General features: G+C 39.0%; 1 protein-coding gene across 7 annotated transcripts in view; it reads right to left on the bottom strand.

The window, feature by feature from the left end:
* The window catches only part of mctp1a (multiple C2 domains, transmembrane 1a), a 108,389-nt gene that overhangs the window by 67,505 nt on the left and 25,840 nt on the right, over nt 1-15,044 (bottom strand). For 6 of the 7 annotated variants that reach the window (XM_055224447.1, XM_055224449.1, XM_033972787.2 and 3 more), the window contains exon 2: nt 5,016-5,139. In XM_055224447.1, the coding sequence (XP_055080422.1) occupies nt 5,016-5,139 (124 nt within the window). Of the gene's footprint in view, nt 1-5,015; nt 5,140-12,249; nt 12,278-15,044 lie in introns of those variants that run through there. The other variant, XM_055224452.1, reaches the window with a different exon arrangement.

Raw genomic sequence — 15,044 nt, 5'->3', positions numbered from 1 at the left:
CTTGGCTATAAATGTTTTATGTGTTGCATGTTAAATGTTGCCTGAGCTCCAGAATACACACTTCTCATCTACTTTATGAACATGTGAGTCTGGTCCCCACTGAAACTCAGATGGGCTTGATTGAAAAGAGGATTAGCCAATTAGAGACATGCATGGTCTCTCTGTATCAGAACAAATTTGGCTGCTAATGGGGAAAAAGAAAGGAAAAAACGAGCACAGAGGACTGAAAAACACTGATTTTCTGCTAAATCAATCAATTCTGTAAATCTGAGGTGGAAGAATTTGGATTTTGTGTGACCAGTGAGCTCCTGATTACCCAGATGTGTGGAGCCAGGGTCAAGGCACGACAGAGGAATAGGTGACCAGACTGATCCTTCTGCACAAAAAATACAGAGCTATCATTCTGTAATCTTATTTTAATAATCCTTATGTTGATTATATACACTTTAACCTCGTAGGACTGTCATGATCCCTGTCTTGCTCTCCCTGCATCCTCGTCTCCCCCCTCCCTCACCTGCCTGTCTCCGGAGCTGGGCGGAGTCCTGACTCCTCCCGCGCGCACCTGCTTCCCATCAATGCAATCTACACCACCTGCCGTGGATAAGAGGGGTCTGGACCAGTCACTCGGCGCCAGAACGTCCGCATGCTCTACGTGAATATGCTCTTGGCTTAACACTTTTGATCTTTGTATTCCCATGTCTTATTGGAACCTTTCTGCTCTGCTCCAGGAATCCGCCCGAGAACTAGCTCCGGATCTCCCCAGTCCCTGCACCTCTGTCCTGGTATGGTGTTGTGTTCTCCCTGTCTCGTCGTGCACCCATGCCCCTCCTCGTTCACGGACCCGCACCTACGCTGCCCGGCTTCTATGGATTATGACTTATGATTTACTGGACTTTGAACTAAGCTTTTGAACACTTACTTTTGTTATCACTTGTGTGAATAAAGACATTGTTAAACGTTGTGAGTCTGGTTACGACAAGGACACACACATTTCACATTTTGAGTTGTCTAGGCCACAATACAAATTTTTAGAAGAAGAATAACAGCATATAAGAACAGAAACAATGCAAACATGTTCAAATTCAAGATTTTTTTTTTTTTTTTTTTTTTTGGAAAGGCATATGTCTGCTCCTGTCAGCAGCTCTTCACATGAGACACATTGCTTCAAGAGGCACAATTGTTGTTTCTCATTTTGTTTTTACATTCAGGACAAATGTTGCTGTGTTCAGGGTCTTAAATAGTTTGTGCAAATCATTATTCAAATGTTTCATCAAAAATGATTAAAACGTCCACATATGAGGACATTCGTTTTACATCACTTTTCTCAGCAACTACATAATGTAAAAAGACAATTATTTGTTTTTACACCATCAAGTCCCAATCAGCTCAAATAACAGAGAAATTAATAAAGCCATGCAAGAGGTTAAAACACATGCCAAAAGACTTTCTAAGACGTATTGTTAACTCAATATCAATAATACCTAAAGCCTTCAGTCACCATATTCCCTCTTTTAAGGTTAAACATATATTTTTTAATGCACAATATAAATAATCATTTGACCAGTCGACTGATATCATCACCGACTAGTGTTGCAGCCTAACACTGACCTAATAACCTACATATCTATAAATGCTTTGCTGTGTCTACTTGTCCTCTATAACATAAATAAACAAACCTTTTCTCCAGGATACTATGTTCTCTCGCTCTCCCTGCTTTGCCCAAACAAACGCTTTCCTGCTCTGATGTCTGATCATTGTAAACAAGAAGGTGGAGAGAGTTCACCTTGATGCAGTCCCACCTCTGCCTTTAACGCCTCTGTCACATCTTCAGCATCACTACTGGAGCACCCCCACTGCTCCTCTTCCACACTTCCCCAAACAATATCACAACATAATATATCATATAAATATATATATATCTATCTCCATGGAAAGGTTTTGAGGTACATAGTAACGTGCCACCTCCAGAAAGTTACACAGTGTGGCTCTAAAGCAAATAATGCACATATAAATTTACAAAACAAATGCAAATACAAAATAAGATTAATGCTCACTACACTGACACACCTTGGCAAAATGGAGTTGATCTGCATTCTGTATACAGCGCTACAGAAAAATGTTAGCGTACGTAAAAAAGTCCCAATAGTGAAGCTCAGTTCGGCACAGTTATTTATGAGAGACAGCAACTGAACTCTACCTAAAACACACAACAAAAAGGAACAAGAAAAATGCCTGCGGAGGTTTGTGTAGGCAAACAACATGAACCTGCGATAAAGAAAGCCTGAGGACCAAAAGTGGCTGATGTTTGCCCGTTGTGCGCCTCCGAGACAAGCAGGGCCTCGAAATAAAAGGGAACGTCGAATTTTCTGCCTAAACTCTGCAGCTTTCAGTGTCTTAAACTTCAAATACAACGTGCAAAAACTTTCTTAAACGGTCAGCCCCTTGTCTGTTAGAAAACTGCAATAAGGGAGCTCAGCGGTGCTTGTCGGGTGTGAGAATGGAGAAGCTAAGAAATGGTTGAAAAGCTGCCCATAAAACTCCTTGGGTCGTGGAGGCTCCTGGAATGACTTCTCTCTCCGATAAGCTCTCCGGTTGTTCCTGCCTCATGTGTCCTGTCAGTTCTGACGGATGGCTGCGGCTCTGGGGGATTCCCATTACCAGGACGGAGCCTTTTCCATAGGTCATATTGAATCTATTGAGCTGCAGTGACAGGGGAGTCTGAGAGGAAAGCTGTCTGATAAGTGGAGGATGCTTTCAGTTAGACATAGGATTTACTTCATTTCTTAAACGAGGTATAATACGTCGTGCACATCAAGTCTACATGAAATATCTGCTGAGTTAGTTTTTTCCTTTTAAACCGTATCATATTTTCCAGACTATAAAGCGCACGTTTTCCATACTTTGTCCGGGGGTGTGACTTATACTCAGATGCGACTTATATGTGAAATTATCCAAGTATAGAATTTCACATCTTCATTATTGTCACACTGACAACTCTAGGGCACTCTAGGCTTGTACCTGTATGACAGCCGTCTACTTCCGGAGCAGGTGGAGTTGTTCAGAAGCGACACGGAGGATGAAGAAGTCAATGGATTTAGTGATTTGAAGTGAGATACAGAGTAAACTTGTGAGCTTGTTTTTTATACTTTAGTGTCTGATTAACTGTTATTATCTTGCGTTAACAAACTAAACACGTATTCAGTTTGGCGTCTATGCTTCATGTACGTGTTTACATGAAGCATAGACAGCAAACGGTTGATTTTACATGTTACAGTTCACTTGTTTGACCACTAGATGGCGGTGTTGTGTCTGTAATACCTGTAAGAAAATGTACTTAGCTCGTTTTCTTTTACACATTTCATATTTAATTTCCCCTTATTTATTTCCTTTTCATTTATAAGACCATTATATGTTTTTTTCCTTCAGAAAATATGGTAGTTAGTTAGTTGCCCAGTTAGTATTTTTTCTGCAAAGTGGAAAAATAATCAAAACAACAGTACTCAAAGTAGAAGAAGAGTAAAAGCTCATATGCATCAGTGCGTAAACAGATTTTTTATTTTATTTTAATATGCAGTAGCCTCATTTTTAATTAACAATAATCCTTTAGCCTTATACAGCATATTTTCTAGACACTAAAATTCACTCTGCAGAATATTTCCATCACTCTTCTGTCACAGAGGTGCAGGTGATAAGCTCCTTCTCTCTGCCTTGAAGCATCAGAAATCCGAGCCTACAGCTCATCCACAGACAACACATCAAACTGGGGCAAACAAAATCATATTGATGCAAGGCGGGTGACATGTCTCGCCCCAGGACACAACTTACGTATCTTTATCTTGTAATAGAACAGCATTTGGTCAGGCTGTCTTCTCCCTTAGAGCTTCCCGACAATGAAACATCATGCCAGAGACCGTTAGAGAACCTTTGTCGCTGCTCTCATTTAAAAATAATGCTAAAAAATGGCTTGTGGACATAGTTTTAGAGTGTTTTTCTCACACGTGGTCAAGGGAATACCACTGAAAATATTGTCAATCTGCTAATTTACACTGTGTAATGTTGGTTAATGTGCAATGTCCCTTTTCAGATAAATAATAAATAAGTAAAAACACCTTAAAAACACTAAACCAAAGCCAAAAGCTCCAAATCTGCAAGCATAGAGACACTGTTTTGATTAATATGTCGCAGATACATCTTGTCCAGGAGCCTATCTAGATTACTTTACATGAATTATTACATGGCGATGCTCAATAGCTGCGTTTATTTTGACTTGTGCGGTTGGGCATTGCTTTGTGTTGCCAACATGACTAATATTACTTCATTTAGACCTTGCGTTATTTGTGTCTGGGCCGTGTCTGTAATGAGCTGTCGAGATGCACTGTGGCACATAGACAGGCCAAGGGAGCCGCACTACAAGGCTCATTATCCAGAGGGAGGGAGAGTCAGGTAAAATATACAGCAGGGATTCTGTCGGCATGGCACCCCTTCAACCACTAACGAGACCAATGTGTCCATCACCTCCAAAACCATTCTCTAAAGAAAGATTTATACTTTATTATGAGGTCTTTTTGACGCTATAACAAAAGTATTATCGAACGGTTCACAACACTATCACTATGAAAACTATGGTAGTAAATGGAAAGATTTACAATACAGCTTAACCTTATTAAACCTATGTAATGAGAGGATGGTGATCGTATCGACTGTCACGCTAAAAATACTGCAAAGTTCTCTCTTAAGCCAGGAGTTGAATACTTATCATGCCACATTACACAGGAAAAGTGCCACATCACGCCTCGCTGTTCAAACTCACCTACTCCACATAGCCACAGTTCAAATGAGGAGGAAATAAAGCCACATCAAAGCATAAGTGGCTATAAAAAAACATTATCTGGCGCAGGTAGCTGTGTGATGTGACAATAAAGAAGATCGAAACAGGAATAGGAATAGTTTAACTTCTGTGCGTGGTATAAATACGGATTCTGTGAGTGTTTTTGTTTACTTTAGCCTTTTCGTACCTGTTCGGTCTCGGATGGCAAGGTTGTTTCCTTTCTTTAGGACGATATCCAGCTGGTACATGGCTGGACTCGGGGGTCGTGGTGGAGGGGGCTCTGCATTACTGGATTCCACTATGTTGATGCCCTGAAAAATAAATATATAGGTAAGTTTAAGGATAGAAGTGCAACTGGGACTGACCAAATGACAAACAAACAAGAAAAAAACAAGAACGCGATTCTATTCATGATATAAAAGTACCATATCAGTCAAATTGTATCCGTGTACAGTGTTTGACAATAGCAACAACTGAACCAAAGTGTTTTCCGTAAGTGCATTTACATCTTTCCCTTGTGGCCCTCAAGCTGAAGAAAGTGACTGTTCCAACCACATTATGGACCCAAGGGCAACATTACAGTATTTGTAGGACTGAACCAAAGCTCCAGTTCCTGGGGGTGTTTTAAATCAGCACAGATTAGTTTCTAGTGGTGCAAGAAAGACCCGTGTTGACAGTACAAGTCCAAGTCTGGTTATCATAGCGCTGCGTGTTAAGGATGTGGTTATAAAACATCACAACTATCAGGCGTGTGCTTAAAATGAGTTATTATTGAGTTTAAAGAAGACGTATTGTGCTTTTTCTTAGTATTACACATAACAAAATGATCATTGTTTTACAGAAAATAAAGAAAATAAAAGAAATGGGTCCATTATCTTCCCATTTAAATTATAGAGCAGTTCTTCTTACTGGCACTTTAGTGTAGCAAACAACAGATTTTCATGTTGTTGTTTTTTTATTACTGATTTATATTTATAGTATACAGTATTTCAGTCTAATTTGGACAGTAACACATTGGAAAAGGTAGATGGGGGATTTATAGGACTACAAAGCTCTATAAATACATTGACATTCAACCTAACACACAGAACGGAGTCGTGATCTGTCGTCATAAAACATTACGTAATAGTGCACAAAGTCCCTGTAGCATTGTGCGGTCTATGTGGTCTCTACACATGGCCCTTTAACCCTGGAGTGAGTGCTGTTCTCAGTGAAGCACCCATCTTTCACCCGGGGGAGCCAGACCCATTAGCAATCCACATGTTGTAGTTTGCTCTGCGCTGGGACCCTCACTACATCCTTCTACTGCTCCTATTCTCCTGACTGACCCAAGTGGGCGCTGTCAGCCGGTCTCCGAGGTGATCAGCTGAATATCTATGAAGAAAAATAACGCTTGTGGGATGCCGGCAGGAAGGAGAGAGCAAATCCAACAAGAACGGAACGGCACGACGGAAACAGGGTCAAAATGAAAACAACAATATGAGACAAGGAAAAGACCCAAGAGGGAATGTCCAATTAAAACTGTGAGCTGGATAATCACACCCTAAAAGAGACTTCATTGTAATTCTGCTCTTGTTAATAAGATATTTCCCTCAAGAACAATGGCTCATAGGCGGCAAGGAGGCTTACGCAGACCTCTTCTGCATATTTAGAGAAGAAATTACCATGCATTCAGGTATCTCTGGAAAGATCACGCATAATACTATTTCTAAACAGATGAGTGCAGTACTTTAATTATAAAGTTGTCACCAGGGTTGGACTGAATAAGATACTGTAATACATATGAATGCTGCAATATATGTATTCATCACATACAGAATCAGGGACTGTGCAGAAACATTGTGAAAAAAATCTCCATACAGCAGCAAACATTCACTTTGAAAAAAAAATCACCTTTTGTTTGATTCATTAAGTAAACTGATTTTGTGATTAATAAAAAGATGGCTTATACTTTGGCTAGAACAATGACTTGACAGTATCATAACTGTTAAACTGTTCTGTGTAAGTGTTATTAAAACAGAACAGAACAGATTTAGCCCTAATCTAGAGTGGTGTGATCAGGTGCATGGAGGACACAGTCAGTTTGTCGCATTTTCCTAATCAGTTTCTATCCAAGAAACTTTACATTTTTACAAATTTTTCAGGCTCGGGAATTGTCTCTCCAAGAACTGTGTCCGGTTGGTTGTCTCCAGTGTTGGGAAGTATTCTGGTACAATTACTGTTTCATTTGGTGGTATTCAGAATAAAGTTGCTTTCCTAAAATCAAAGTAATACACTGGAGTATTGATCACAAAATGTAGACTTCAAACTGCACATAATCAATGAGAAAAATAAAAAACAGCTCTGATGGTGAGTGCAGGTTTGATTTTTCCTTCTCCAATTAGTGATAATGCACAACAAACAGTGAAACAAACATGTTGTGTTTAATCCTACGTTGGGTCTTTACACTATAATTTAAATGTAACTCGATGTTAAAGTATTCCAAATATTCAGATTACAGTACTCCCATGTAACAGAGTACGTACAAAATCCATCAACACATCACACTGGTTTTAGCTTCCCTTCACTCGCAGCCTGTGTGTGTTAGAATTGATTTTTACTGATCACTTTTAGAGCTTGTTTTGGTCTTGAACCAAGCGAAATCTCAGAACTTTTAGCCTTGTACGAGCATCTCCGCAGCCTCAGATCCACATTCAGGTCCCTGTTAGCTGCTCCAAAGTCGAGGCTCCAGACAAAGAGTAATCGAGCCTTTTTGGTCCGGGCGCCTCAGCTTTGGAATGACCTGCCTGAGGAGATAAGGCAAGGATCAGCAGTAACATCTTTTAAATCACTTTTTATCGATTGGCTTTCCTTGAACATTTTTTAACTTGATTTTATTCTGTATTTATTTATTTCATTTAAGTTATTATTGATCTTTGACTGCTTCACTGTCTTTTTTGTACGCTTCCTGCATGCTATTTTTATTCTTTTCGTATTGGGTGGGACGTTGTAAGGTTCACTGGGTTGTATTGAGTAAACTGGAGGTCAATAGTGCTTGCAATTTACAGCAAGGGACTGTCCTTTCACAACACTAAGGGAAAGTGCTGCAGATGATGGGACTGGACAACACCCATCGCGGACAGAGAGACCAGCATTAAATCCTTGATGGAAACAAGCGATGTCAGATCAGGACCGAGTGTGACAGAGCAATCAGGGAAAGAACCAACACAGCACATTTTTGTTCTTCTATCTGTTCACAAGTAAAACACTCACACCATTGTTTTTGTATTTGCAGCATTTCCTGTGTTCATGCCCTTTAATGAAAAAAAACACACACACACAAAAAAAAAACTAGGCACCTGCGTCTGCACTGAACATTAAAGGAAGGATTAAAAGGGATTACACACGACCAGGGGATCAATGAAGAAGCTGTGTTATAGAGAAAATAACCGGATGGACAACAAGGGCATTTTGTTAAGTATTTAGTGGAGCAACATCTGAATAAAGCAAATTTAAATGTGCATTTATTAGGCTTTTTACACGCGCAGATGCTAAATTTTAGACCGTGACACGAAAAAGACGTCTTCATTCATCACGACTTACTTGCACTTGCACTTACTTCAACACCTAATGCATCAAAATGTAATTTAAAATGGTCCTTTTATAGAAAATAATAACGTTATGTCGCTTTTAACGAAGACAGAGCAAACCTAAGACACTCAGACCTTGATTCTCACTCAATTTGCATTTAGAAAAGTCTGTGTAACATCCTCTAAAAAGTTACAAGGACAAAGAGAGTAGAAATATGTGTTATGGTCGTCATGGCTCCCCTGTTTTCATTCAGGTCAGTGTCCGCGGGCTACGAGATCAGAGGTGTAAAATTGAATCATTTTATATAAACGCTTCGTCTCTCGTGGGGATGTGACAGTTCATTAAGTCGCCCACAACAATCGTACATAACATATTTAGACTTATCATCATCATTGTGGCTGTACTGCTAATAGGCCTTCACTGCATGACTATCAGAGCTGCAGAGACACACGCTGTTATTTGCTTTTAGGCTTACCGTTTCCACACTCGCATTTACACATCAGATCGCTCTCGAAACTGTCCACACCCCATCCCGTAATATCTGGCTCTCAAAGTACAACTAAATCTAAACGAGGACTATGCCAGGGCAAAGGAAAATAGGGATCTTCGACATAATACTTACAAAAAGACAAAAACATGGATAGGTTTGCGTCTAAAAAATAATAAACTCAAACTGTAAATGTAAGTAAATCGCTCGGATGGCAATGTTAGTGATTCAGTGAGGAACAGAGCAGACCCAAGTGCATTTATTGACCAAAAATATTTACAAAAACAAGGACAATTTTTTAAAAGAATCAGCATGGCAGCACCTCCCTAATTGTCTGAGCCCACTCTGCAGCACAGGTAAGTTTTCCCACATCCGATAATATTGTTAAAAGTCAGCTCTAAACCAAACAGTGTGCACATTTATTCAATTGAGTTGGTTGTTAAAATAGAGTTAGACGTTTAATTTATCCATTTTAACAGTGAACACAAATTGGATGCACAAAAAACTAAAATATTTGACACCCCTCCTTGTTAGCGCACAGTTGTCTGTCCCGGAACCTTCTTAAGTTGCTCCTGCTCCCTGGGGACGCATTTAACCGAAACACCTAAGCCAGACAACATGGGTAAGTTGAACGATTGAATTATAATCAATTATAAAATCATCAATACAACATTTTAAACTTTTGTGTATTGTGTGTGTTTTTTTTTTTCTTTTCTGCTAGCCTCATTACAAGCTACATACACCACAGTTTGAGAAACACCAAGATAAGGAATGACTATTTTATTAATTTTTTTCATAGTAACTCGCATACAGCACACACCTACTAGAGACAATTTTACGTTTCAATTCAATTTGCGTTCCACTTTACGTTGTTAGTGCGATAATGGGTAAATTTACAATCCATAAAAGCTGCGATTCATCTCATACAAATTGGATTTTTGGTTCCTATGTCTAAAATGTAAGTCTTCACAGTATTTCATCCCTTTTTCCAGGTTTAAATATATGTCTCCGGCTGGTGGGGAGGACTCCTGTATCCTGCCCTCGGCGCTGACTCATTTCTCACAGTAATGGCAGTTAATTTCCAGCCGTGGAGAACAAGTTCCTATATTACAATACGCGCTCACGACTTGTGCTCATTAAGGAGGACATTAAGACGGGTCTTTTTGTGTTGGTAAAATGACGCGCGCTTGTGCCAAGAATACAAGCTTTTCCCTGCTGTACTGTACCTTTGGCACAAATCCTATCCAACCAGGCTGAAATATAACAGGTTTGTTCCGTAGCGCCATAATAAAATGTGATTTGGTGTCGTATTTACAAGAGCGACTTAAAATATTGTTCTTATTTTTCCCTTTATGGTTGCATTTTCAACCCTTGTGCATCTTAACCTCTCCCTGCACCAGACATGCGTCATCCATCAAAAAAGCGTACTTCAAGGATTTCAAGAAAAAAGAGAGTGGCACCTACACGTTTTCTCTACAGAGGTGGCTTAAAACAAAAGAAAACTTGTTAACACATTGGTTATGAGGACACACAGCACTCAAGGTCCTATTAGATGTAGAACTGCATCTTTTATGTCCCGGTCTATTCTTAGAACATATGGAGGAGGGAAAGAGCGCAGGGAAAAATACGCTCAAGCTTCGGTTTCCAGTTGCGTGTTACACAAGCAGAAGAGGCTTTGACATCCACAAGTCTCATATTCATTTAACGTTTTACTGCCTGAACTCAGCGGCTACTTCAAGGATTGTAAACGGTAACTGTGGTCCCAGAGGAGTGCACACGGAGCAGAGTAATTCATTTTCTTTTTAGTCACAGAGGCTAGGGGTATTTGCCAGCGATTCAATATAATCATAAGTGCATCAATGGGAAGTGAGTCATCTCTAGCCTTCATAGAAAAGACTGCCCTGGCACTTCATATTTTCTGCAAAGCCAAATAATAAAATCACTTTCAAAATATCAATAGAGTATAAATATATTTTGGCATTTATGAGAAAGTTATGTGCATCTTTAGCTCAGAAAACTCTTCAAAGCACTAACTTAGACGTATTTTGAAAGGCTTTACTGAGGGTATGTGTAGTCAGCTAATGCAGTTATAAACGTAGACAGCCAAATGCCGCGTGGTTAAATAAAAAAGGTCAGAGACGGTGTTTTTCTACAGTGTGTGGAGCCTGGATGTGTTAAAGGGGCCGATATTACACTGTTTTTATCTGTTATAAGGTTTTCTCATCATAAACAGATCTGGAGGTTTTTTTTGTTTCATTCAGACATGTTTAAGAAAGAAGAAAGAGAAAAAAAGAGAGAAAGTACGTACCGTAAGTCTTTCTCTCGTTCTTTCTTTTTCTTTCTTTCTTTGTTTATTTCTTTCTCTTTCTTTCTTTATTTATTTCTTTCTCTCTTTCTTTATTTCTTTCTCTCTTTCTTTATTTCTTCCACTCTTTCTTTCTTTTTTCTTTTTCTCTTTCTTTCTTTCTCCCTTTCTTTCTTTCTTTTTCTTTCTCTCTTTTTTCTTCCCCTCTTTCTTAAGAAAGAGGGGAAGAAAAAAGAAAGAAAGTACTCTACTAAGTTTCTCTTTTTCTTTCTTTCTCTTTCTTTCTTTATTTCGTTCACTCTTTCTTTCTCTCTTTCTTTCTTTGTTTATTTCTTTCACTCTGTCTTTCTCTCTTTGTTTCTTTCGCTCTTTCTTTCTTTCTTTGTTTATTTCTTTCACTCTTTCTTTCTCTCTTTTTTTCTTCCCCTCTTTCTTAACACACAAACCCTGCAAATTTGTGCACCATCATGTGGTGATACAGGAAGTGCTCCACTGTGTTTTTAAACTCCATACATTTTCGCTAGAGTCTTTTGGATCATTTCAGCCCTAGAACTGCCAATATCTAGTGAAGGACAGGTAAAAGGAGCTGTGAATTAAGGTAGAACGGAGCATTTTGAGCTTTGGAGATATAGACAGATTAAGAGCAAAGTGTTACTCATGTGCAAATGAAATAAAAAACACAACTCCAGGTCTGTTTGTGAGGAGGTAGCACATTCTAACATGGATTAAAGCTCACAAGAGTCAACTTTGACCTAATATAGGATGATCCCACATGTTTTTAAGATCAGGAAAAAGATATTACACTGTGACTGAGACTGTAAACTCTAAAATGATGCAGTTCTTTATGTTTGTATTGTTGAGATGTTGTGTTATGTTATCTAAAGTTTTAATTAGCGCTGTAGTTCCAGATGAATTTCCATCTGGGGACAAAAATGTGTAGCTTACCTCACCTTTGAGACACCTATTGAGAAAAGTTAAAACAAGAGGATTTTTAAGTAGAAATGATACTTAAAAATCCTCTTGTTTTAACTTTTGTAAGTAAGTAGAAATGATACTTACGCACATCCATCTTGTCAAATGTGATACCGCTCAGTGAACAAGACAACAGAAAAGGAAATACAACAGGAAATATGTGGTGAGGTGATGTGAAAAACAACCGTACAAGTCACAGGTTTTGCTGGGTTTCAGATGAAATTATAACCTGCCATAACCCAGCTATATTTAATACAGATGTGAGGCAGCTAAAATGCTATTGTTGCAGTGCAGTTTGGTTTGGGGTAAAACAGTGTCACTAATAGAAATGGCCACGTTCAACATTTGTGATTTTGGATATTTCAAGGCAAAGTGCAATGTAATCAGTAACATCTGCAGCTTTTTACCAGCTAAAAAACATCGCAAAAATCAAAGGTTTACTGTCAAAACCAGACTTAGAGACACTTATCCATACATTTGTCTCCAGTAGGTTAGACGACTGTAACGTCCTGCTCACTGGTCTCTCCAAATTAGCTTTAAGACAGATGCAGTACATCCAGAACACTGCTGCTCAGGTCCTGACTAGAACCAGGAAGTACTTCACACATGTGTCCTGTGGCTCAGGTCTAGATCCAGGAAGTACTTCACACATGTGTCCTGTGGCTCAGGTCTCTGGCTCCTGTGGCTCAGAGACTTTAAAGTAGCTCTGTGTGAACAAGTCTCTCCATGGACCAGCACCAAAGAAAATCTCCCACATGTTAGAGCCACATGAACCATCTCACACTCTGAGGACCAAACCAAGACTAAACCAGGAATAAACCAGGGCTAAACATGGGGAATCAGCGTTTCAGTTTTATGCAGCTAAAACCTTGAACATTCTTCCTGAAGGTGTGAGACAGGCCTCTACTTTGACAATTTTTAAATCCAGGCTCAAAACAGTTCTTTTTAGCTGTGCATATGACTGAAAGGGTTTTATTCTGCACTTTTCTTCTTTAATGTTAATTTTATGATGATTATTTGTGATTATTTATGTCTTGATTTGTTGAATTGTGATTTTAATGTCTTTATTATTCTGTAAAACACTTTGAATTGCCTTGTGTACCAATTGTGCTGTACAAATAAACCTGCCTTGCCTTGTTTAATCAATAGGGAAATCTGACTCTCGTCCCCCCCATCTGGGAGTATGACAGTTTATGATAATAACATACTTCTCACTACACATTATAATGACTTAGTATCTCACAGTAGTTCATATGAAACATGCTGGGATAAGTATATCAAGACATCCTGTGCATCTCCTGCTTCAAAACATGCGCAGCTATAGGATAAAAATAAGGATTATTGAGAAAATTGTTAAGTAGAAATATCCTTTGAGTTTTACATTTGCATTAGGAGAGATACAGGGAACTGTAATCAGCTTGTGCATCTGGGTCACCTCTTAAAGTCACCCCAAGTGCCCTGTGTCCACTCTAATCTCTGTGAGTGACCGCAGCACATGGCTAATATAAGTGTGCAGAGAGCCAGATGTGCAGTCTCTACAGATGCCCCCTCGGCCCACTTTATCTTGTGGTAAGTTAATGGTTAACGCAGTATGAGGACTTTACATTATAATGAGACCACAAGTGGAGAGAGTCTCTTTTTATATTGAAGCTGGCTGTGAACAAAGTGAAATAATAATCTGTTGTATGATCGAGGATTACGCCTGTGCAAGTGGTGGTCAGCTTTGTGATAGAGGGTCCACCACTTCTCTCCTTATATAACTGTACAAAGTATTGCCTGAAACGTTCATCAAAACAGCTTTTCACGTATTATTCTAGGCTCGTTTTGGTAACATCACTGTATTTGTAGCAGTTAGCTCTTTGCTGAAGACAGGACTACATGCTAAAAGTGCGATTGCATTGGTTGAAAGTTAGTAAATGAAAGGGAAATGGGGTGATAATGCCCCAGTTCATGGCTGAGCTCTTCTGCTATTACTTTGACTGAGTGCTTCTATACGCTGTTGGTCACACGTTTGGCAGAGATTGATCGTAGACACAGAGAGAGGAGGGTTCACTCTGCGTCCATGATTCCAAACACTAGTTGATTTCTTTGGTTGTTAAGTTAATTTCAGCCAAATACAACAACTGGAGTGTTAAGTAATCCTGTTAAGTAAGTTTTAAGTCTTTAGTAAGATCACAGTCAAAATTAAAACATTTACCTTTTTGCGTTATCAATAAGTTGTCTCATCCTAATAATATTGCAAGGGAATTATATTGTATAAGTTATTACAGTTGTCCCTCGCTATATCTTGGTTCACCTTTCACGGTCTTGCTGTTTCGCGGATGTTTTTAGTGTAATTTTGGATGATTGTGCATTGTGTTCTGCATCCTGATTGGCTGTTGGACTGTAGACCATTGTCCATCAGTCTCCTCTGTGTCGTGTCTCCTGTACAGTACAGAATGTGTTCAGACAAATTTACATAAATGTTGGATCGCAGTGTGACTCTGAAATGCTGTATGTTTGCAATTTCTTTTCTCCCCAACAAAACCCACAATGTCGATGAAACGTTCTGCACCAACAAAGGCGCCGACGAAGGTTTGAACTTTTAGAGTGTTTAAACAAGAGAGAAATGTGAGAAAATGTTAATACCTGTGTGAGAAAAGTGTATAAAGTGTGTGGTGAGGGGTTTTACAGCAAAAAACATAGAGAATAATTGTAAAAATAAAGCTGATACTTCACGGATTTCAAGAGATAAATGAGGGATCACTGTACTACCAATATTAACCAGTTTAACCATTTAATTTTTGTATTATAAACAGGCATTTTCGTGTCTTTTGGTGACTACAACCATTCATTGATTCCACAGAGTAATTTTTCTAATAGAAATTAAAGTATTCTGGTAT

Source organism: Periophthalmus magnuspinnatus, chromosome 9 (assembly GCF_009829125.3).
Source record: "Periophthalmus magnuspinnatus isolate fPerMag1 chromosome 9, fPerMag1.2.pri, whole genome shotgun sequence".
In the NCBI taxonomy this organism is placed as follows: Eukaryota; Metazoa; Chordata; class Actinopteri; order Gobiiformes; family Gobiidae; genus Periophthalmus; species Periophthalmus magnuspinnatus.
Note: the sequence above shows the minus strand (reverse complement) of the source record. Positions and strands in the feature narration are given on the sequence as shown.